The 26,414-nt window shown below is 42.8% G+C and overlaps 1 protein-coding gene across 1 annotated transcript in view; it reads left to right on the plus strand.

Moving 5' to 3' along the window:
* The first annotated feature begins 633 nt into the window (after positions 1 to 633).
* The window catches only part of LOC118369133 (ALK tyrosine kinase receptor-like), a 592,945-nt gene continuing 567,164 nt past the window's right edge, over positions 634 to 26,414 (plus strand). Inside the window, exon 1 of the mRNA XM_035753612.2 lies at positions 634 to 2,022. Within this exon, the coding sequence (XP_035609505.2) occupies positions 1,257 to 2,022 (766 nt within the window). The 5' untranslated portion in view covers positions 634 to 1,256. The remainder of the gene's footprint in view (positions 2,023 to 26,414) is intronic.

Raw genomic sequence — 26,414 nt, forward strand, 5'->3', positions numbered from 1 at the left:
GATGTCATCATTAATATTCTTCAATTACAGTTATTAACAGTATTTTTAAGAATTTTACCCATGCTGCATTAATTCTGTAAAACAATATTTTACTGTGCACTTGACAGTGTTTTACTGTTGAATTTACAGAAAAGTCTTACAAAAAAGAAAAGTCTTACATTGGCTATGCCTCACCTCTTGCTTAATTATCTTCCCTCTTGGTGAGACAAAATTGTTCATGGGTTGGCTACACCAAACAATTACCAATTCAGGCAGGATACATTTGGAGAGAGTAGTGAATAAATCATTTCCTTGCTAATGGGTTAATGATTAATTGAAATTAATTAGGAGTATTTTCAGGAGCACCGCCGCTCTGGCTCAGTATTTGGCCTGGATAATTTCAATGAGATTTAACGGATGCTGACACTGATCTGAAGGTGCATACTGCTCCCCGACACGTTTGTAACAGCGGTTCAACGGGCGGACGCTCGGACCGAGGCTACACTTTCTGGCACAGATGTGTCTCATATTCATTCGCATATTCGAGGATATCTGGCTTTACACTGATGTCAAGGGGATGCATACGTAAGTTTACAATACGAATGTAGGGAGCCAGGTGACTCATCTCTTGCACTTAAGCCAGCAAAAGCCATCGGAAAAGAGTATTGGAGAGACTGCGTCCCGACAGCGTAGGTATAGTCTTATTCGAGGGAAATATATTTTGTAATAGGATTTAAAGTTCCACTTTCCGCTTGACATCGTGGTGCCTTTATCGAGGTGAAGCATTGGGAGTAAATTGGTTCGCGCTCGGTGAATTGCTCAAACAGATTTAGCTGAATACTGACATGGTCAGTGAAGATTTATGACAGGAGAGAACGATACTGTATCTCTTCGCTGGCAAACGACTACTTGTACCCCACAACTGTGCCACGAGACACACAGGGAGCCTTTGATAGCCACTGGAGCGGACCCAGTGCATATCAAGCAGCGCCCTGCAGTAAGAGAGTAATTGGGGCGATATACCCGTGACAAAGAACATCATTTAGGGAGGAAAAATTATGGCACTTTTGTTCTTTAACGAAGAAGGGTTAGTAGCAACAGTCACCGCTATCACCAAACAGATGTGAAGGGAATGTGCCGCGGGTGCGCACGAGCCAGAACTACAGAGCCCGCATGATCATCGATTCGCGCTTTGATTTTGTGCTGCGTTCGTGAAAAAAGAAGAGAAGGGAACCGGGGTAAAACATAATCAAAAAGGAGATTTTTCGATTCCAAGCATGGCGACCAGGATATTATACTTGTTCGTTTGGTCTGCGGCATTTCTTGCTGAGCGGCAGTGCGCCTCGCAAATGACCACCGCAGGGCTTGCATTCCCCACTGCGGGGCTTGGCAACAGCAGCAGCAGCGGGGATGCCAGAAGCAAAAAAGACTCCAACCAGACCTACAACTCCCGACTTAAGAGGAAAAACCTGGCCATGGATTTTGCAGTGCCCTCTCTGTTGCGCTACTACATTACCGAGTTGATTAAACGTCCACTTAACGGAGATTGTCTGACTTTTAGTGGGTGCTATACGGTGCGCGCTAATTTAAGGATGCACTGCATTCCCTTACAAAAAACGGTGGCTACTTTTGTTGACCCAAAGTTGGTTGCAATCGATAGCATGGCGGCAGAGAATTCAACCAGTGCTGGTGGACAGCTTCCGGAACCAGTGCTGGTGGACGGCTACAAGAGGCCGCTGTCCAAAGTTCTGCATTTGGGTTTGACGAAAGCCAGCCGTAAATCGAATCAAGTCGTGGTGGAAATTGGGGAGGACTTGGTTAAAACGGGATGCGGTGGACTGGCAGTCTACGAGGAAGACCCGGTATTTTTCCTGGAAATTGACCTAACAAATATTTTGGAATGGTGGTTCGGCGCCGAAGGGGGCCGGCTAAGAGTCCGGCTTATGCCAGAAAAGAAAGCACAGGTTCCCGGGAGAGAGGACAAGTACACTGCGGCGATACGAGCAGCAGACCCCCGCCTCTTTTTTCATATAGCCTCCGGAGGTAAGGTTTTAGATCGATCCCTCCTCCTCATAATTTCTCTGTCTCTCTCTCTCTCACACACACACACACACACACACACACACACACACACACACACACACACACACAGGAATAAGTACGGCCTATAAACTGTGTGTTATTTAACTTTTTTTGTGGAAAGAGCTGGATACCTTTACAGTAGCCTAATATGTCACGATATGTATTTTGTTCTCACACACCGTTGCTTGTTTCGTTGCCCTGTCTGAAAACTGCAGTTTGATTGTGTTGTTGGATTTGATAAGGGTCGTTGGCTTGATGATAGCTTCAGGCCTGGGTTTGGCAATTTACTGCACTTGTTATCAGATGGCGGATGGATACGTTGTCAACCAGAGTGATGGCACTGTGGTATTACTTTCTGAGTTAAGTGGCATAAGTAGTGCTTATGTAAGAGTTGAGCTACACAATCAATAGGAAATAATGACTCATCTTATACTCATGCATTACACATGTTGTCTATCCATGAAATAAGGTGTGTGGTGATGGTTTTGCATCACATTATAGTGCACTCTTGTTGCGCAAGTTGCATTTCTGGTGACGCAGCTGTCTAAGGCACTGCATCTCAGTGCAAGAGGCATCACCACAGTCCTTGGATCAAATCCAGTCTGTATCACATCCAGCTGTGATTGGGATGTTCCGTAGGGTGGCACACAATCGGCCCAGCGGCGTCAGTGTTTTGCCGTGGTGGCCATCATAGTAAATAAGAATTTGTTCTTAACTGATTTGCCTAGTTAAATAAAATAAAAAATGAAAGAGCTAATTATTTTCTCTCTTTCATTTTGGCCACATTGACTTTACTTAACTTCCAAATCAAAGTATCCTCATTTGTAGCCCATATAGTCTACAATAGGGCCACACATGAATGTATTGTATTATGCAGTAATACCTCTGAATTCTCTGTCTTTGTTCATTTACCGCTATGTAGCGCTAATGAGTTTATTTTTTCTTTCTGAACCTGCCTAAAAGGCCTCATCAATTCCCTGAACAATCCAACATAAGTACCAATAGGTTAGGGATTAAACAAGCAGCCTTTATTTTGATCAAGCACAAATTAAGCTATTATCTCAGTGAATGCTTAGCACTCAATACTCCAGGGTGCTTCCCCATGTCTTCAGTGCACTGTAATCAGCATAATTTCTTAAACGCTTTGATGAGGGAGGCTGGCCTAGAAAAATTTAATCAAACCTGTCAGATAAGCAAAATGTGGGGCTGGCTCGGTCTGATAGCACAGTTCCCCCATGTCGGGTGTTCCTATACATTCTTAGCCTATTTGATTTTCAGAGACCTTCCCTTTTCACCAGGACTTGAACCAACCAATCCAACACCGTCAAACTCAGATCTGAATCCCACTGATTGGATAGAGACAGGCTAATCGCCTCATACAAACATCCGCCAAGGAACATAATATAATAATGGAGAAATTAGAACTTTGGATGCACATCAGAGATAGCTAAAGTTGGTGTTAGCCCACAGCTTTAGTACGCCATGCATGCCTCCTACATTCTTAGAAAAAATGTTTTCCAAAAAGGGGTCTTTGTTGAAGGATAGGGTTCTACCAAGAACCGTTTTGATCTGAAAAACCCTTTTTGGAAGACAAAGGTTATTTGTAAGGCAAAGGGTTCTCCCTAGAACCAGCCACTAGGGGCAACAGTGAGCGCTGTTACCTTCAAGTAGGTTTTGGTTTTGCTAGAGCAATGGGGATGGTGGATGGGCATTAACATAAGCATCTGCCTCTGATTTCAACAGTTGGAAGTTCAAATCCAGCAATGTACAGCTATTTTTTTGCTTTTTGTTTTAAGCATATCCCAAACCTCAACCCTAATGCCTGAACTTAACCTTAAAAACTTTGAACTTTGAGGTTTGAGAAACATCTATGAACGTCTAACTCTGAAGTGAGACTGTGAGAGCTAGTTGAACAGAATCCATGTTTTTGAATATTTCAATTCTCTACAGCTTCCTTCTTTTCACTCTGCCAATTAGGTTAGTATTGTGGAGTAACTACAATGTTGTTGATCCATTCTGTTTTCTCATATCACTGAATCAAAGTCGTTGAGGGAAGGGGGGTGCTAAGCTGGCAATTGGAAGTGTTTTAAGATGGCAGTACTATGGATCATTTAATTATTTGATTTGGAATTTTAGGACCCCTTTATGTATCAAAGAAATATGAAAAAACATTTGATAAATGCCCATAGAAATGCATTGAATAACACATTAAAAAATGTCTAAAAGTTCAGTCAAGAAAATCATAAGAAACAAGGTTTCAAAAACACTTCAAAAAGTGTCTGTCCTAAATCTAGGAGAAATATAATACTCAGGAAATATAGATACAGTACCAGTCAAAAGTTGACACACCTATTCATTCCAGGGCTTTTCTTTATTTGAACTATTTTCTACATTGTATAATATAGTGAATACATCAAAACTATGAAATAACACATATAGAATCAGGAAGTAACCCAAAATTTTTTAAAACAAATCTAAATATATTTTATATTTCATTCTTCTAAGTAGCCACCCTTTGCCTTGATGACAGCTTTGCACACGTGGTATTCTCTCAACCAGCTTCATGAGGTGTGGAATACATTTCAAATGAAACGTGTGCCATGATAAAAGTTAATTTGTGGAATTTCTTTCCATCTTAATGCATTTGAGCCAATCAGTTGTGTTGTGACAAGGTAGGGGGGTATACAGAAGATATCCCTATTTGCTTAAATGGCAAGAACAGCTCAAATAAGTAAAGAGAAATGACAGTCCATCATTACTTTAAGACATGAAGTTCAGCCAATCCGGAACTTTCAAGAACTTTCTTCAAGTGCTGTCACAAAAACCACCAAGCGCTATAATGAAACTGGTTCTCATGAGGACCGCCACAGGAAAGGAAGACCCAGAGTTACCTCTGCTGCAGGCGATAATTTCATTCGAGTTGCTAAACTCAGAAATCCACAATTAACTGCACCTCAGATTGCACCTCAGAGTTCAAGTAACAAGACACATAACAACGTCAACTGTTCAGAGGAGACTGCGTGACTCAGGCCTTCATGGTCGAATTGCAGCTAAGTTACCACTACTAAAGGACACCAATAAGAAGAAGAGACTTGCTTGGGCCAAGAAACACAAGCAATGGACCTTAAACCGGTGGAAATCTGTCCTTTGGTCTGATGAGTCCATTTTTTTAAATTTTTGCTCCCAACCGCCGTGTCTTTGTGAGACTATGAGTAGTTGAACGGATGATCTCCACATGTGTGGTTCCCACCGTGAAGGATGGAGGAGAAGGTGTGATGGTGTGTGGGTGCTTTGCTCGTGACAGTGTCTGTGATTCATTTAGAATTCAAGGCACACTTAACCAGCATGGCTATCGCAGCATTCTGCAGCAATACGCCATTCCATCATACCACGACAGCCCTCAAGGAACTTTACTGGACTTTATACAAACTGGAAACCATATATCATGAGGCTGCACTTATTGTAGATGGGGATGGTAACAGAGCAAATTTGAGAACAAGGCTAGCTAGCTAAATTCTATCAGCATATTGACTGTAGCACTCGCGCTGGCAAAACTTTGGATCACTGCTACTCTAACTTCCACAATGCATACAACGCCCTCCTTCTCCCTTCTTTCGGCAAATCTGACCACGACTCCACTTTGTTCCTCCATTCCTATAGGCAGAAACTCAAACAGGATGTACCTGTGCTAAGCACAATGCTGGTTTGACCAATTGGAATCCACGCTTCAAGATTGTTTTGATCACTTGGACTGGGAGGTGTTCCGGGTAGCCTCAGAGAATGATATTGATTTATATGTTGATTCGGTGAGTGAGTTTATAAGGAAGTGCATAGTAGATGTTGTACCCAATGTGACTATTAAAACCTACCCTAACCAGAAACAGTGGATAGATGGCGGCATTCGCGCAAAACTGAAAGCGCCAACCACTGCATTTAACCATTGAAAGGTGACTGGGAATATGGCCGAATACAAACAGTGTAGTTATTCCCTCCGCAAGGCAATCAATCAAGCAAAATGTCAGTAGAGACAAAGTGGAGTCGCAATTCAACGGCTCAGACACGAGACGTATGTGGCAGGGTCTACAGACAATCATGGACTACAAAAGAAAACCCAGCCACGTCGCAAGGCTGCCGGACCAGATGGCATCCCTAGCCGCACCCTCAGAGCATGCACAGAGCAGCTGGGTGGTGTGTTTATGGATTATTCAATCTCTCTCATACCAGTCTACTGTCCCCACATGCTTCAAGATGGCCACCATTGTTCCTGTACCTAAGAAGGCAAAGGTAGCTGAACTAAATGACTCACTTCTGTCATCATGAAGTGCTTTGAGAGGCAAGTCAAGGATCATTTCACCTCCACTTTACCTGTCACCCTAGACCCACTTCAATTTGCTTACCGCCCCAATAGGTCCACAGACGATGCAATCACCATAACACTGCACACTGTCCTATCCGATCTGTTCACGCAGAATACCTATGTAAGAATGCTGTTCATTGACTATAGCTCAGCATTCAACACCATGGTACCTTCCAAGCTCATCATTAAGCTTGAGGCCCTCTGGGTCTCAACCCCGCCCTGTGCAATTGGGTCTTGGACTTCCTGACGGGCCTCCCCCAGGTGGTGATGGTTGGTGACAACACTTCGCTGATCCTCAACACTGAGGTCCCACAAGGGTGTGTGCTCAGCCCCCTCCTGTACTCCCTGTTCACTCATGACCGTGTGGCCATGCATGACTCCAACTCAATCATCAAGTTTGCAGACGACACAACAGTAGTAGGCTTGATTACCAACAATGACGAGACAGCCTAGGTGAGGGCACTCAGAGTGTGGTGTCAGTAAAACAACCTCTCACTCAATGTCAACAAAACAAAGGAGATGATTGTGGACTTCAGGAAACAGCAGAGGGAGCACCCCCCTATGCACATAGATGGGAAAGCAGTGGAGATAGTGAAAAGTTTTAAGTTCCTCGGGGTACACATCACAGACAAACTGAAATTGTTCACCCACACAGACAGGTTGGTGAAGAAGACTGAGATTAAAAAACAGCTTCTATTGCAATGCTGTCAGACTGTTAAACAGCCATCACTAACACAGAGAGGCTGCTTCCTACATACCGACTTTTCAACCTCAGAAGGCTGAAGAAATTTGTCTTGTCACTTAAAATCCTCACAAACCTTCACAGATGCACAATTGGGAGCATCCTGTTGGGCTGTATCACCGCCAGTTACAGCAACTGTACTGCCCACAACCGCAAGGCTCTCCAGAGGGTGGTGCGGTCAGCACAACGCCTCACCGGGGGCAAACTACATGCCCTCCAGGACATCTACAGCACCCGATATAATGGGAAGGCCAAAAGATCACCAAGGACAACAACCACCCGAGCCACTGCCTGTTCACCCCGCTATCATCCAGAAGGCGAGGTCAGCACAGGTGCATCAAAGCTGGGACACAGAGAGGCTGCTGCCTACATACATACTTGAAATCATTGGCCACTTTATTAAATGGATCACTTTAATAATGCCATTTTAATAACGTTTACATATTTTGCATCACTTATTCTCATATGTATATACTGTATTTTATACCATCTATTGCATCTTACCTATGCTGCTCTGTTATTGCTCATCCATATATTTATATATCCTTATTCCATTCCTTTGTTAGATTTGTGTGAATGAGATGGTTTGGGATGTGGTGGACCACAGCTTCTGTAGCTCAGTTGGTAGAGCATGGCGCTTGTAACGCCAGGGTAGTGGGTTCAATCCCCGGGACCACCCATATGTAGAATGTATGCACACATGACTGTAAGTCGCTTTGGATAAAAGCGTCTGATAAATGGCATATATTATTATTATTATATATTATTGAAGGAAAAGCAGCCAACAAGTGCTCAGCATGTGGGAACTCCTTCAAGACGGTTGGAAAAGCATTCCAGGTGACTACCTCATGAAGCTGGTTGAGAGAATACAAAGCTGTCATCAAGGCAAAGGGTGGATACTTTGAAGAATCTAAAATATATTTAGATTTGTTTAAAACATTTTTGGTAACTTCATGATTCCATATGTGTTATTTTATAGTTTTGATGTCTCCACTGTTATTCTGGGGTGGCAGGGTAGCCTAGTGGTTAGAGCGTTGGACTAGTAACTGAAAGGTTGCAAGTTCAAATCCCTGAGCTGACAAGGTACAATATGAATATGGCTGAATACAAACAGTGTAGTTTGTATAAAACAGAAAAGCTTGCCAAACGGTGAGGTATTGATAAACACCTTGACATGGTACAGGTGCCAAATGCTTCTAATGATGTTAAATCACTGCACTTCTGTTTAATGCTGTAGCAATGATTTGATATGACGACATCCTTTATTTCAAGGTGACTACTGTGGTTCTATCCACTGTGTGGTCGGCTAGTCGCCCCTGTCTCCGTTCCCTGATGTTTTAGTTACTTACGTCACTTTTTTATTTGTTCTTTGAGAACTTCCAACAACTTTTTTGATTAATGGCACTGTGCATATGGAAGGTGGGGCACAGGAGTTTTAGTTTAAAGCTAGTTATGGAGAAAGAGGCACACATCAATTGCTTATTTATGCAGCCGCCCCTCCTTTCTTCAGAGATGCCCCACTTTACAATGCTCAGGGATTAGGTAACGTGCAGCATGTAAGAAGTCAGACAGTGTTTGTGTGAGTTACATTGGTGGAGATGATGTGTGTGTGTGTAATTTGGAATGCCACAGACCTAGTTTCCTCTGTGAACAGGGTATGTGCGTGTTACAATGGATTTGTGTGTGTGTGTGTGCATTCATGTGTATGGAATTTAGAATGCCATGACATCAGCGCACACCTCGTTTCCTCTGCTTGGCCATAATGGGCAACAGTGGTGTCACATTGACAAATGTGACCTTTTCTGCATTCATGTTGGAGCCGGAGGACAGAGATTGTCAGTGCATGTACCATATTTGTGACTCGTTTCAGGAAACTAGGCGTATGTCACACGCCACTACTTCACAGGAGCGCCATTTGAATGTAAACATTTATTTTTTGGCAGGAATGCCTTCTAGAACATGTGCCTTAATAAGAAATCCATAAATACAAATCAAATTGTTAAATTACGTGCCTAGTTGGTTTAGCCACAAAACAAATACACGAACCTTCCCGCTAGCCATGATTGTGTGAGATAATGAAAGGGCATTTTAAATTCTTAATTTAATAAAACAACAAACTTTTGAATGATATTTTGATGACGTGCGCCCCATAAAAAGACATACTCTATAGCCTACACAGGTTTCACGCGTGTAGCTTGTTGATGGCTCCATTTTTTTAGGAGATCGCTAGTCAATTCAAAATGCAATTAAAATGACGGAATTGAGTAAGCTAAATAAAGGAGTAGGCTACCACGAGCAACCGACAGGTAGGCTGTTGTTACATCTAAATGGAGTTGTTCTAAACATGGACGGGGAACGCAGTGAAATAGCCTCAACTAGCCTAGTTAGCAAGCTGCCATGCCTAGCGAATATCTTAGCTAGCTTTTTTTTTTACATCGATTTGATGCAGTAAAGATAGGCACTGCCAGATGGTATGATAAATAACCTATAGCATATACAAGTTTGTCTATTTAGTGCGAGTCAGTGGCTGCTTTTTCTCTATCTCAGTCTAGTGTCACACACAACACCAGCCCCTGCCCATTCCCCGGCCATGCTACAGCAGCTATGCACATGACTCTCCTGAGTCATGTACGAGGTTTGCAGGTTGCGCGTCAAACAAGTATCCAAGTTGAAACAAAGTTTCAAAAAAATGTAATGCTATTGTTTGAATAGATAAATTATTTCAAATGCCCATCCCTTGTTCTGGGTAAATCGAGATTAATCAACAGATGTCTCCCATTTGCCCAACTTAGCCGTGATACAGTACATCAAGCTCCTCTCACCCACAAGGCTAATGGTTAAGTCAGAATGTTACACAGACTTACTTGCTATCTACACTCAGTGGCCAGTTTATTAGGTAAACCAATCAGTTCACAAAAATGGTTTGTGCCTACAGACAGTGAGTCACATGGCCATGGCTTGTAATATAAAGCAGACAGACAAGCATCAAACCATTCAGTTACTGTTCAATTGGACGTTAGAATCGGCAAAATGAGTGACCTAAGCAACTTTGAGTGTGGTATGCTCGTCGGTGCCAGGCGCGCCGGTTCCAGTACCTCAGAAACGGCCAGCCTCCTGGGCTTTGCATGCACGACAGTGTTTAGGGTTTATAGAGAATGGTGCGACAAAAAAAAAATCCAGTCAGTGGCAGACCTGTAGGTGAAAACAGCACGTCGATGAGAGGTCGAAGGAGAATGGCAAGAATTATGCAAGGTAACAGGCGGGCCACAGACAGGCAAATAACCGTGCAGTACAACAATGGTGTGCAGAAAGGCATTTTAGAATTCTCAAATCGTCCGACCCTTGGGCTATTGCAGAAAACAACCACACCGGGTTCCATTCCTATCAGCTAAAAACAAGAAGAAGCAGCTCCAGTGGGCACGCAATCACCAACCCTGGACAATTGAGGAGTGGGAAAACATTGCCTGATCCGACAAATCCCGGTGCGTGTTGCGTCATGGAGTCAGGATTTGACGTATGCAGCATGAATCCATGGCCACGTCCTGTCTGGTGTGAACGGTACAGGCTAGTGGCGGTGGTGTAATGGTGTGGGGAATGTTTTCCTGGCACAGCTTAGGTACCTTGATACCAATCGAGCAAAGTGTCCATTCCCCAAAAAATCACTCTGTTTTGGAGGCAAAGGGGGGTCCGACTCGGTACTAGATGGTTGTACCTAATTAACTGGTCACCTGTGTATATCTGTGTAGCTTAGTGGATTAACACACCAACGTCCCTCCAAGGGTAGTAGGACATCAAGCAGTGTGTGTTTGTGTGGATGCCGGTCGTCACAATTAACACCCTCTCATGATGCCCTCTCAAGCATGAACATGGGGATGTGGAGGGGGAGAAAGTAGTCTGTCGATGATGATGCACCTCATATTAGATTCCATTCATACATCTTCCTCGGCTCCCTTTATGATCTGTAATTGTATTGTCGAGGAGCGGGGAGCGGTGTGAGCCGTATCCTTGTCACTGGCCAAAACTCACTTATAACAGGATACAATCCGCCATGAAAGGGGGAAGAAGTAGCAGCAAAGTGGAGATTCTGTAGCTTCTGGGGAAGGCACAGTTTCCACAATAATTTTCCACAATAATCTCCTTTCCTCCTCCGTTTCCCTCTCGTAGACACACCTCATTTTTGAGACAAGGGCAAGGTGCGTATCAATTCGCTCCCAGCTTCTAAATGCATGGATGGGGGAGGTTAGGGCAGAGATGAGGGGTGCAGAAGGGGGTGAAGTGGGGCAAGTAATGGCATTGGAGGGGCTTTGATTTGGATTTTATTTGGATCTCTTTTAGTCCCCATTTGGACTAATCTTCCAAGAGTCCTGAAACATTAAAATACAATTTATAATACGAACAAATTTTCACATATAACACACTATTAGAAACATACATAATATACTAACATAATGACCCAATAAATACTCAATCTAAAAAATATTGATTCTTCATCTACTATAGTCCCACAACATTTCTATGTATTATATTTAAATCGGTTTAAAATAATATTGAAAGGTTTCTAGTTTGCTCAGTTCATTTATTCCATTCCTTTATTGCTCTAAATCAAAATGTTATTTTGCCTATTTCTCTTTTCTGTCTGGACAACACATAGATGGTGAATAATCTATTTCTAGTATTTACGGAATGTCTGTCTCTTACCAACTGAGTACCGTTGTGAATAGAACTTGGCCGTTTTAAATGATGATTATTAGTAAATAAAATAAGCATGTTTTTTTATTATCCTATCGATTGATGACCAACCAAGAACACTGCGCATGACTGCTTTGTTCTGTGCATTCTGCAGCATCCTAACTTCACTTGATGATGCATTTCCCCAGACCACAGAACAGTAGTTCACCTGACTCTCAATTAATGCTCTCAATTAATACTCAGTTGTCCCTGATATTCTCCAAATCTCTTTGTAAAGCTTGCTGTACCTGTTGTCCTGCAAACAGCTTGGGGAGCTTTTTGTGCTTATCTGAATGGCGGGTGCGCCGGTGAGTGCGCCCCAATGTGCTCAGCGGCGTGGAGAGGTTGAGAGGATCATGGGGACGGAATACAGTGTACAGAGTGTTTCTGTACTCCCTCTCCGACGTCTCCGAGCAGACGACTTATCTTCTTGGCTTGAGCAGCGAAGAGTGTACTCCGCGTAGAAAAGTTTGGAAAGTCAGGAATTTTTGCTGTTCATTTTCAGTCGAGATGAGTGTGGCTTCTCAAAGTTTCAATTCAGTGCATTAGGCAAGCAGGTACCCGCTCCACACTTGATAGCACAGATTATACTGGTAAATAATTGAAGACTGTCTAAATAGATGTGTTTGCATGTTGTGATAGACAAATTAACATCAATCATCTTCGGTAATGGCATTGTAGAGGCTTTGTCCTTATTTGAACCCATGTTTTTCTTGTTTTGCTTGTGTCTTTGAGTACAGTCACTGTCAGGGTAAGGACCCACTACTACAGCATGTGGCGAGCAGGACGTGTTGTTGAACATCTCTATTCAACTAGAATTTTCCCAAACCCACCACCTCCTGCATTGACGTAATTGTATTGTACACTCATTATTCAAGTCATTCTCTAATTTAACCAAGTAACCTTTTGTCAAAATATGTGAATATCTTCAGGGCTAATCGACAAGCATTTTTAAAAAAATGAAACAGTCTTGGTTATGATGTCCACGAGGGAGCAGAGGGGTTCTTTGAGGCAGCTGGGTACATTTCGGCCATTGGTCCTGCTGGAACAGTAGAACATGGAGTCAGTGGCCAGGTTTGATGCGGCCACATCAGCAGTGCAACATGGATAAATCAAAAAGCTCTGTGTTTCGCTACTAATGCCAGTTGGACGACTTCGGGGGTAACCTTGCTTGCTTGCATTCGGTCCAGGGAATCTGCCTCCAGCCCAAGCTCAGTCTGGCCCCTGTCCCGCCACTAAATGTTTCCCTAGACATCTCCTGACCTTGCTTGTTACTGCTCTGGAGCTAAGTGGAAAAAAGGGAGGTAGAGAGAGAGAAAGAGAGGCACAGAGAAAAAAATGAAGACTAGACAAAGAGGGTTGGCAGTGTGACAGGGCCAGGGTAATTAATTCACCTAGTGGAAAGCGTGGTCGTCAATATAGCACTGCGGCGACTCTTTTGCTTATCGCTAATACGAAATTTGCTGACCCTAAAGTGCTTGGAGAGATAAGTCTTCCCCTTGCTATGATAGCATCTGCTGCGATTAAACAAAAGGGGAGTGGGAAGACACAAGTCAACCAGCGCATGGCCATTGGCAGCAAGTGAGTTTGGCTGACTTCCAGTTTGCCACTTGATACCAATCAAACATCAAGCATACACATATGTATTGGAGGGTTTCTAAGTTATATGATTTTTGCTTAGGCCCTTGGAAGAGAGGAGGGGTGGATGTCGATGTCAAATTCGGATTTAAATCGATCAGATTTAATTCACTCTGTGAATGAATGCCAAGCTTGGAGAATAGTGGAAAAAACCTATATCTAATCTGTCCCTTGAAAGGGACAATGACATTTAGCTATGAAAGAGCTCATGTTACAATCTAACATTCTGGCTTGAGTAATAATGAACCGCCCGATTCAACTGTCACGTATTGGAGGATATAGATGGCAAATATCCATGGTAAATCCCTTGACTGACGGGAGGAAAACCATTAAATGAAACCTCAGATGCATTTCATATAGGTATGCATACTAGATGGCCTACTGTTCAGGTGTGAATAAAGGGAATGGGACTATTTGGAGACCTTGCTGACATGGATCAGACACAGACACACACACACACACACACACACACACACAAATGCACACACACAAATGCACACACACACGCACACAAACTGGGCAATCCGGGGAGAAGGGCCTTGGCCAGGGAGGTGACCAAGCTCCCGTTGATCACTCTGATAGAGATCCTCTGTGGAGATGGTTGTCCTTCTGGAAGGTTCTCCCATCTCCGCAGCACTCTACCAACCAGGCCTTTATGGTAGAGTGGCCAGACGGAAGCCCCTCTTCAGTAAAAGGCACATGACAGCCTGCTTGGAGTTTACCAAAAGGCACCTAAAAGACTCAGACCGTGAGAAACAAGATTCTCTGGTCTGATGGAAGCAAAATTGAACTCAGAATGACAAGCGTCACATCTGGAAGAAAACTGGCACCATCCCTATCATCCCATCCCATCCCATCATGTTGTGGGGATGTTTTTCAGAAGCAGGGGCTGGGAGACTAGTCAGGATCGAGGGAAAGATGAACGGCGCAAAGTAAAGAGATCCTTAATGAGTGGCCCAGCCAGAGCCCGGACTTGAACCCGATCTCTGGAGAGACCTGAAAATTGCTGTGCAGCGACACTCCCCATCCAACCTGACAGAGCTTGAGAGGATCTGCAGGGAAGAATGGGAGAAACTCCCCAAATACTGGTGTGCCAACCTTGTAGCGTCAATACATTTGCTAAAATTACATAAAAAATGTTTTTGCTTTGTCATTATGGGGTATTGTGTGTAGATTGATGAGGAAAAAAACAATTTAATGCATTCTAGAATAAGTCTGTAATGTAACAAAATGTGGAAAAAGTCAAGGGGTCTAAATACTTTCTGAAGACACAGTATGTGTAACTGATAGATGATATGTGTATGTATTTTTTGGTATGTGTCGGACCCCAGTAAGACTAGCTGTCGCTATTGGCGTTGGCTAATAGGGATCCTAATATATCACATCAAATCGAACCCCAAAGCTATAAATAGCCTTTGACCTCATGGGGATGTTCCCAAAAGTGAGAATTTTCCTTATTTTACTCTCCTAGTGGGGACATTTGTGGATTTTAGTTTAGTTCCCCACAAGGATAGATGAACCAACCCACACACACATGCAAGTAGGGACGCACACACACACACACACACACACACACACACACACACACACACACACACACACACACACACACACACACACACACACACACACACACACACACACACACACACACACACACACACACACACACACACACACACACACACACACACACGCACAGAGAAATAGTGAGCCACTGGAGATCTCGTTCTGCTATACAATGACAGGACAATACAGGTACATGAGCCTTGGAACTGATGGCTGTGCAGTGTGACGGCTTTAACATGGCCTGAGAACAGGAACCAACAGCCAGGGCACTGGCCCATTCTAAAGGGCCACTAAGGAGGAGTAGACTGACTGTAGCTAATGACTTCAGGGGATAAGGGGGATATTTTTGTAAGGAACTGGAAGCCTGATAGCTGTTTGATCCTGAGGTTTTTTACTCTGCTCTGGACTCCAGAGTGGCCTAAGCCGTGTACTGATGTGAAACAAGCTCCCGTTTTTATGTGTTCTTATCTTGACCCAAACTAAATGTGGAGCTGGCCTGATACCGATCCCTGAGGAACCCCACATGCCTGAAAAAAGTTGGCACAGAATTTTCTCAGACCAAGCTGCTTAACTCCAAATACAATTGAATTTCCTTCCATTTCCAAGAACACGAAGAAGAAAATGTATAATTGAATGATAAAGACAAATGTGGAATATGAGCACTGGATTTAATGCTCCAATTCCAACATTTCTCAAATTGTAGAAAGATCATTTGGTGTACAGTATATTACAGAAGGAAGTACAGATGTTGGGGCTCGGCTGTGGGGCTATGAATCGGCCCGCCGGCCCACGGGTCATTCATCTCGCCCCCCTTACTGCTTTATTATTGAGCAGGGCTACATCAGCTGGATGATGAAAGCCGGCCTGTTGCTGGAGCAGTAATAAAAACAACAACAAATGAACGGGAGAGGACAAATTAATGCCTGTGCCCGGGCAGAAAGCTGGTCCCGGCTTTTACTCTTATTAAACAGAGGCCATCAAAGGAGAAGAAGCAGTACACTCTCCCTACCCACCCTTTTGTTTCTCTATAGACAGAGTGATTGAAGTTAAATCGTGAGGTCTGCATGTTGTGTAGTCTGTGATGGTGAGGGAATTTGGCCTCTTCAAAACTCAGTCTCATTGTCAACAGTGAATGCTGGCCTTCTAGGCAGAGTTGCAAAGAAAAATACATATCTCAGACTGGCCAATAAAATGAAAAGATTAAGATGGGAAAAATAACACAGACACTGGACAGAGGAACTCTGCCTGGAAGGCCAGCATCCCAGTCTCCTCTTCACTGTTGACATTGAGACTGGTGTTTTGCGGGTACTATTTATGATGCTGCCATTTGAGGACTATTTCTCAAACTAGACACTCTAATGTACTTGTCCTCTTACTCAGTTGTGCACCGGGGCCCCCACTCCTCTTTCTATTCTGGTTAGAGCCTTTTTGCGCTGTTCTGTGAAGGGAATAGTACACAGCGTTGTACGAGATCTTCAGTTTCTTGGCAATTTCTCGCATGAAATAGCCTTCATTTCTCAGAACAGGAATAGACTGACGAGTTTCAGAAGACAGGTCTTTGTTTCTGGCCATTTTGAGCCTGTAATCGAACCCACAAATGCGGATGCACCAGATACTCAACTAGTCTAAAGGTCAGTTTTATTGCTTCTTTAATTAGGAGTTTTCAGCTGTGTTAACATAATTGCAAAAGGCTTTTCTACTGATCAATTAGCCTTTTAAAATGATAAACTTGGATTAGCTAACACAATGTGCCATTGGAACACAGGAGTGATGGTTGCTGATAATGGACCTCTGTATGCCTATGTAGATATTCCATTAAATATCAGCAGTTTCCAGCTACAATAGTAATTTACAACATTAACAATGTCTACACTGTATTTCTGATCAATTTGATGTTATTTGAAATGGGAAAAAAATAGATTTTCTTTAAAAAACAAGGACATTTTTATGTGACCCCAAACATTTGAATGTGTATGTTTGTAAACTTTCATTCATAGGCTAGGTTGTAGCAACCTCATGATGGGTATAGGGAAAATGTGAGTATCATGTAGTAGCCTATGAATGAATGGAATATGAATGAGAGTCATCCAATATGCTGTAATAGAAATAAGATATGGTATCACTGTCTGGTACGGCAATTGCGTCATTTGCAAACGCAGGGCTCTAGAGAAGGTGCCGCGATCAGCACAATGCCTACCTTCCAGGATGTCTACAGCACCCGGTGTCACAGGAAGGCCAAGTAGATAATCAAGGACCTCCTAGCCATGGCCTGTTCACACCGCTACCATCTAGATTGGAGACAGTACAGGTGCATCAAAGCTGGGACTGAGAGACTGAAAAACAGCTTCTATATCCTCAACATCAGACTGTTTTATAGTCACCAGTAGCCGGCCTCCTCCCAGTACCCTTCCCTGAACTTAGTCTCTGTTACTAGCCGGCTTTCCCCCCGGACTCTACCCTGCACCTTATAGACTGCTGCCCTACGTACAGTACATCATCATTGAACACTGGTCATTTTAATAATGTTTACATTACCCACTTCATATGTATATACTGTATTCTAGTAAAGCCTTTTCCTATATAACTACTGCAGTACACACCTTTTCTATTCATATACTGTCTATACACACCATCATAAATACATAATTAGGTTTTCGTACCTTGTGGGTCATACAAATAAAGCTATATTCTAATTTAGGTAAAAGACAAAAAGAGTGACAGAAAACAAGAGAAAAGCGATAACAGATGGAGTGTACTGTGAGGGTACACGAAGGAGTTCTCAGATAAAATGACACTGTTACAGCTGTTCTAATGAGTGCTCTTTTACTTCTGAAGTAATTGGTTGTTTGGTTACCCAAACACACCCAAAACAACATCATACTGGGCATTTTTGAGTAGGTGTTCCTTTCATACTACAGATCAGTAAAATGGTATTATACATATAATACCATTCAACTATAATAATGATGACTGTAAGTATGCTTTAAGCTTAAACTTAACTTCTTCTGTGTATACATTTCAATATGACCTCTAGGTGAGGTCAGGTGACAAATAGCTTTGCATAACATGCCTGTATGATGTATTTACTGAGAATAAGTAGTAGGTTAAAATACTATTCATGTCATGCCCTGACCTTAGAGAGCATTTTTATTTCTCTATTTGAATGGGCATTCTAGTTTTTCTATTTCTTTGTTGGCCGGTATGGTTTCCAATCAGAGGCAGCTGTCTATCGTTGTCTCTGATTGGGGATCATACTTAGGCAGCCTTGTTTCCCACCTTAGTTTGTGGGATCTTGTTTGTGTGTAGTTGCTTTCTGCACTGCATGTAGCTTTATGTTTGGTTTTGTAGTTTTTTGTTTTGTTGTGTCATTTAAATAAAAGAAAGATGTATGCCTACCACGCTGCACCTTGGTCTAATCCATCTCTAAACGAACGTGACAATTCAGGTATTATTAGACACCACTTTCTCATTCCATCCTCTTGTAAATTATCAGTCGACTAAGACAAGGTTTTTATCACGAACCGGTCATAAACTTACCCATGTCCTCTCACTCTCCGCGGCCATCTCTCTGGCTTGCCAAACACATTTTAACATAGAAAGAACGGAATTTGCAACTGCTCTGTTGATGACGCTTCAATGCCCATGTGGCTATGTAGGGTGTGACTATGTCAGTGGTGGTCAGTGCCGTTTATGATGCGGGAGGAAAAAAGAAATCCATGAACATGGCCTTATTTCTATAACAGCATGTTTAATGACTGTCATTCATAACCCATTCACCCCGTTCAATGTAACATTGATAGGTTTAGTCTACTACATGATACTCAAATTTTCCCTCTACCCATCATGAGATTGCTACAACTAGCCTATGAATGAAAGTTTACAACGTAAGTGCACACAGGTCGAGAGAGAGATTTGAGATGACAAACAGTGTCACATGGACATACTGCTTTGCACACTCTTGCCTCCATCTCGTTTATCTAGGGTGCAAACATTAAACCAATAGATTCAAATTAGAGTTTCTATTAGACAAATTCAGGTATTTTTTTATTCCTGTTTCGTTTTCTTCTGTTTAAAAAATGTTTTTCAATAGAATCAGCTGAACAAATACAACCCAACAATCATGCAGTAACCTTTGTGTATAGTCAGTAAGCAATTACACCAGCAGGCCCCGGTGGGAATACATTACATTAAAAACGGAAAGCTTACTTTGACTTGGAAGAGTTCCAGTGTTGAGTTGGATAGTCATAGCCAGCTAGCTAACATAGCATCCCTCTGTTTGAGCAGGGTGTTTTAGTAATTAAACTAGCCAGATGCATTTGCTAGCTAAGTGAAACTGAAAGTATTATTATTTTTAAATGTACCTTTATTTAACATGGTAGGCCAGTTGAGAACAAGTTCTCATATACAACTGCGACCTGGCCAAGATAAAGCAAAGTAGTGTGACAAATAACAACACTGACTTACACAGGATAAACAAAAGTACAGTCAATAACACAATAGAAAAATCTATATACAGTGTGTGCAAATGGAGTAAGGAGGTAAGGCAATATATAGGCCATAGTAGTGAAGTAATTAAAATTTAGCAAATTAACACTGAAGTAATAGATGTGCAGATCTATTACTGGTGTGCAAAAAAGTAAATAATAACTATGGGGATGAGGTAGGTAGTTGAGTGGGCTATTTACAGATGGGCTATGTACAGCTGCAGCGATCGGTAAGCTGCTCAGATAGCTGATGCTTAAAGTTAGTGAGGGAGATATGTCTCCAACTTCAGGGATGTTTGCAATTCGTTCCAGTCATTGGCAGAAGAGAACTGGAAGGAAAGGCAGCCAAAGTGGGTGTTGGCTTTGGGGATGACCAGTGAGATATATCTGCTGGAGCGCGTGCTACAGGTGGTTGTGATGGTGACCAGTGAGCTGAGATAATGCGGAGCTTTACCTAGCAAAGACTTATAGATGACCTGGAGCCAATGGGTCTGGCGACGAATATGTAGCGAGGGCCAGCCGACGAGCATGCAGGTCTCAGTGGTGAGTGGTATATGGGGCTTTGGTGACAAAACGGATGGCACTGTGATAGACTGCATCCAGTTTGCTGAGTAGTGTTGGAGGCTATTTTTTGAATGACATCGTCGAGGATCGGTAGGATAGTCAGTTTTACGAGGGTACTGTATGTATGGCAGCGTGAGTGAAGGATTCTTTGCTTCGAAATTGGAACCCGATTCTAATTTTGGATTGGAGATGCTTAATGTGAGTCTGGAAGGAGAGTTTACAGTCTAGCCAGACACCTAGGTATTTGTAGTTGTCCACATATTCTAAGTCAGAACCATCCAGAGTAGTGATGCTAGTCGGGTGGGTGCGGGCAGCGATCGGTTGAAGAGCATGCATTTAGTTTTACTAGCGTTTAAAACAGTGTCCAAAGAAGGGCCAGATGTATACAGAATGGTGTCATCTACGTAGAGGTGGATTAAGGAATCAGCAGCAGCAAGAGCGACATTGAACCCTATGGTACCCCCATAGAGAGGCTGTTGAGTCTGCCGATAATAATATGGTGATTGACAGTCGAAAGCCTTGGCCAGGTCGATGAATACTGCTGGACAGTACTGTCTATTATCCATGGTGGGTATGATATCGTTTAGTACCTCGAGCGTGGCTGAGGTGCACCCGTGACCAGCTCGGAAACCGGATTGCACAGCGGCGAAGGTATGGTGGGATTCAAAATGGTCAGTGATCTGCTTTTTAATGTGGCTTTCGAAGACTTTAGAAATGCAGGACAGGATGGACATAGGTCTGCAACAGTTTGGGTCTAGAGTGTCTCCCCCTTTGAAGAGGGGGATGACTGTGGCAGCTTTCCAATCTTTAGGAATCTCGGACGATACGAAAGAGGTTGAACAGGCTAGTAATAGGGGTTGCAACAATGGTGGCTGATAATTTTACAGAGGGTCCTGATTGTCTAGCCCAGCTGATTTGTAGGGGTCCAGGTTTTGCAGCTCTTTCAGAACATCTGCGATCTGGATTTGGGTGAAGGAGAAGCTGGGGAGGCTTGAGCAAGTAGCTGTGGGGGGTGCGGAGCTGTTGGCCGGGGTTTATCGGTGGTGACAGTGTTTCCTAGCCTCAGTGCAGTGGGCAGCTGGGAGGAGGTGCTCTTATTCTCCATGGACTTTTAGAGCTACAGGATGCAAATGTCTGTTTTAAACAACTAGCCTTTGCTTTCCTAACTGACTATGTGTATTGGTTCCTGGCTTCCCTGAATAGTTGCATTATCGCGGGGACTATTTGATGCTAGTGCAGTCTGCCACAGGATGTTTTCGTGCTGTTCGAGGGCAGACAGTTCTGGAGTGAACCAAGGACCAGTTCTACCTTTTTTGAGTGGGGCATGCTTATTTAAGATGGTGAGGAAATTACTTTTAAAGAACAATCAGGCATCCTCAACTGACAGGATGAGGTCAATATCCTTCCAGGATACCCTGGTCAGGTCGATTGGAAAGGCCTGCTCGAAGAAATGTTTGTCAGGATAATATCTCTGATGGTGCCCATGTTTACCGATTTAGGTTTGTACCTGGTGGGTTCCTTGATGATTTGTGTGAGATTGAAGGCATCTAGCTTAGATTGTAGGACGGCAGGGGTGTTAAGAATATTCCAGTTTAGGTCACCTAACAGATCGAACTCTGAAGATAGATGGGGGGACAATCAATTCACATATGGTGTCCAGGGCACAGCTGGTGAGCTGAGGGGGGTCTATAACAGATGGCAACAGTGACAGATTTATTTCTGGAGAGATTCATTTTTTAAATTCGAAGCTTGAACTGTTTGGGCATAGACCTGGAAAGTATGACAGAACTTTGCAGGCCATCTCTACAGTAGATTGCAACTCCTCCCCTTTGGCAGTTCTATCTTGATGGAAAATGTTGTAGTTGGGGATGGAAATCTCAGAATTTTTGTGGCCTTCCTAAGCCAGGATTCAGACACGACAAGGACATCAGGGTTGGCGTGTGCTAAAGCAGTGAGTTAAACAAACTTAGGGTGGAGGCTTCTGATAACATGCATGAAACCAAGGCTTTAACTGTTACAAAAGTCAACAATTGAGAGTGCCTGGGGACACACAGGGCCTGGGTTAACCTCTAATTCACCTGAGGAACAGAGGAGGAGTAGGATGAGGGTACGGCTAAAGGCAATCAAAACTGGTCGTCTAGTGCGTTGGGGACAGATAATAAAAGGAGCAGATTTCTGGGCGTGGTAGAATAGATTCAGGGCATAATGTACAGACAGGTTATGGTAGGATGCGGGTACAGTGGAGGTAAACCTAGGCATTGAGTGATGATAAGAGAGGGTACATCTCTGGAGGCACTAGTTATGCTAGGTGAGGTCACCCCATATGTGGGAGGTGGGACAAAAGAGGTATTTGAGGCATGTTGATTGGGGCTAGGGGTCCTACCCTAAACAACAGTATACAAGGCATATTGACAATAGATAGACATAAAGCGAGGCATAAAGCAAATCTCAGTTGTTGATTGGGAGAGTGAGCTAAGACAGCAACAGCGGATCAGCTAAGACAACAACAGATACAATGAGAGGGTCAGTTAACTACACACAGGGCCTGATTTCGAGGCTGGGACTGACAAATAAACAAAACAAACAAAATGGAGTAGTTTTGGTTAATGAACAGTCCAGCAGACATCAGCTATGTAGCCAGGTGATCATAGGGTGTATTGAACAGCAATAGATGAAATGGAAGTCGTTACTATGCTAGCAAGCAGGAGTCACGGCGTTCACAAAGTTAGCAGTCCGGGGATAGCAGAAGCGTCTTCATCGACATCCGACAAAGGCCGGTTGAGGGCACATCGGATGGAATTACGTCGGCAGACCAGTCGTGATGGATCTGCGGGGCTCCGTGTTGACAAAGGGTCCAGGCTAATTAGCAAAAGAGATAATGTAGCTGGAGTAATATTGTTTGCTGGCTGGGAGATGTGCCTGGCTCAAGGCTAATTGGTGCTAGCTTCGGGACAAGGGCGCTAGCCACTATAGCCACTCGGTAGTAGCTGGCTAGTTGCGATGATCCGATGCAAAGGCCCAGAGCTTACGGCAGGAATCCGGCGATGTAGTGGCTTCTAGATGTGTCAGTGAAGAGTACGAGAGGCATCAGCTCTGTAGCCGAGTGATCATAGGGTCCACTGAGCAGACCGGGAGATGGGCCTGGTTCAAAGGCTAGTTTCAGGGCTGGGCCACTCGGTAACAGCTAGCTAGCTGTGAGGATCTGGAATAATGTCCAGTAATGGTGGAGAAAAGCAGTCCTGATATGCGCGGGGTTGATATCTGTGCAGACTGGCGGGTATTATCCAGGGTAAAAGCGGCTGGTGTCTGAGCTAGAGGTAAAAGCCACTAGCAGTGGCTAAAAAAACCTAAATAGCTAGTAGCTGGTTAGCATCTGATGGCTAGCTTCTTGTCACGTTCTGACCTTAGTTCTTTTGTTATGTCTTTGTTTTAGCATGGTCAGGGCATGAGTTGGGTGGGTTGTCTATGTTAGTTTTTCTATGATTTGCTTGGCCTGGGTCTCAATCAGAGGCAGCTGTCAATCGTTGTCCCTGATTGAGAACCATATTTAGGGAGCCTGTTTTCTATTGTGTTTCGTGGGTGATTGTTTTCTGTTGTGTGTCTGCACCAGCCAGAACTGTTTTTGGTTGTTTCTCTTTGTTATTTTGGTTATTTCTGTGTTCATTTTAATAAATATGGACACATACCATGCTGCACCTTGGTCCTCACCTTCTTCCACCAACAACGGCCGTTATATTTCTGATGGAGGTTCTAGCTATAAGGTCTAAAAATAGTGGATCGAGTGAGACGGGTTGCCAGAAGGTATATTTAATTTAAAAATGGAAAAAGAGATTGAAATATATTAAAATATATACACAAAAATACAATGTGACAACGACAAGTACGTCTGCACTGCTACACCATCTTGGAACTCGATGTAAAAACAAATGACGCTTTTTTTCTCCATTTTCGAAGAAATTAATTTGTTAAACTGTTAAACTATTGTTTTCTCTTTATTTCAGTCAACTACTCACATTTTATGCAATGCTAGCTAGCTGTAGCTTATGCTTTCAGTACCTGGTTCATTCTCTGATCATTTGATTGGGTGGACAATGTCAGTTCATGCTGCAAGAACTCTGATAGGTTGGAGGACGTCCTCCGGAAGTTGTCATAATTAGTGTTAGTTTATGGAAGGGGGTGAGAACCAAAATCCTCCTAGGTTTTGTATTGAGGTCAATGTACCAAGAAGAGGATGGAAGCTAGCTGTCCTCCGGCTACACCATGGTGCTACCCAACAGAGTGCTGTTGAGGCTACTGTAGACCTTCATTGCAAAAAAGCTGTGTTTTAATAATTTATTTGGTGATATGTGAATGTATTTAGTATAGCTTTATCGAAAAAGGATAACTTTTTAAATGTTTAGAAATGAAAATTTAATGAAATTAACTAAGGAGGATGGACCTACCTTTGTCCTCTGAGGAGCCTCCACTTCTTTGTACATTTGTTTAGGTGGTAGATCAGCTTTAATATTGCAGAAAGATTATAACTTCCATTAATGTAATTAATGTATCATTTCCAAACTCCCATATACTTTTGGGGTAAATATTTAAACATATACACAGTACACCCTCCTACAGTACCAGTCAAACATTTGGACACACCTACTCATTCAAAGGTTTTTCTATTTAAAAAAAACTATTTTCTATATTGTAGAATAATAGTGACAACATCAAAACTATGAAATAACACATTAATAATGTATTAAACAAATTAAAATATATACAGTCGGACGTTTACATACACAAATGCATTTAAACTCAGTTTTTCACAATTTCTGACATTTAATCCTAGTAAAAATTCCCTGTCTTAGTTCAGTTAGGATAACCACTTTATTTGAAGAATGTGAAATGTCAGAATAATAGTAGAAAGAATGATTTATTTCAGGCTTTATTTATTTCATCACATTCCCAGTGGGTCAGAAGTTTACATACTCAATTAGTATTTGGTACCATTGCCTTTACAATTTTAAAATTAGGTCAAACATTTTGGGGAGCCTTCCACAAGCTTCCCACAATAAGTTGGGTGAATGTTGGCCCATTCCTCCTGACAGAGCTGGTGTAACTGAGTCAGGTTTGTAGGCCTCCTTACTCTCACATGCTTTTTCAGTTCTGCCCACAACCTTTCTATGGGATTGAGGTCAGGGTTTTGTGATGGCCACTCCAATACCCTGACCTTGTTGTCCTGAAGCATTTTGCCACAACTTTGGAAGTATGCTTGGGGTCATTGTCCATTTGGAGACCCATTTGCGACCAAGCTTTAACTTCCTGACTGATGTCTTGAAATGTTGCTTCAATATAGCCACAACATGATGCTGCCACCCCTGTGCTTCACGGTTGGGATGGTGTTCTTCGGCTTGCAAGCCTCCCCCTTTTTCCTCCAAACATAACGATGGTCATTATGGCCAAACAGTTCTATTTTTGTTTCATCAGACCAGAGGACATTTCTCCAAAAAGTACGATCTTTGTCCCCATGTGCAGTTGCAAACCGTAGTCTGGATTTTTATGGCGGATTTGGAGCAGTGGCTTCTTCCTTGCTGATCGGCCTTTCAGGTTATATCGATATAGGTCTCATTTTACTTTGGATATAGATACTTTTGTACCCGTTTCCTCCAGCATCTTCACAAGGTCCTTTGCTGTTGTTTCTGGGATTAATTGGCACTTCGCACCAAAGTACGTTCATCTCTAGGAGACAGAATGTGTCTCCTTCCTGAGCGGTATGACGGCTGCGTTGTCCCATGGTATTTATACTTGCGTACTATTGTTTGTACAGATGAACGTGGCACCTTCAGGTGTGTGGAAATTGCTCCGAAGGATGAACCAGACTTGTGGAGGTTGACAATTTTCTGAGGTCTTTGCTGATTTCTTTAGATATTCCCATGATGTCAAGCAAAGAGGCACTGAGTTTGAAGGTAGGCCTTGAAATACATCCATAGGTCCACCTCCAACTGACTCAGGCTAATTGACATAATTTATCAGAAGCTTCTAAAGCCATGACATTTTATGGATTTTACCAAGCTGTTTAAAGGCACTGTCAATGTAGTGTATGTAAACTTCTGACCCACTGGAATTGTGAAACTATTATATAAATTATAAGTTAAATAATCTGTCTAAACAATTGTTGGAAAAATGACTTGTGTCATGCACAAAGTAGATGTCCTAACCGTCTTGCCAAAATTATAGTTTGTTAACAAGAAATGTGTGGAGTGGTTTAAAAAACAAGTTTTAATGACTCCAA

This window comes from Oncorhynchus keta, chromosome 35 (assembly GCF_023373465.1).
Source record: "Oncorhynchus keta strain PuntledgeMale-10-30-2019 chromosome 35, Oket_V2, whole genome shotgun sequence".
NCBI lineage: Eukaryota > Metazoa > Chordata > Actinopteri > Salmoniformes > Salmonidae > Oncorhynchus > Oncorhynchus keta.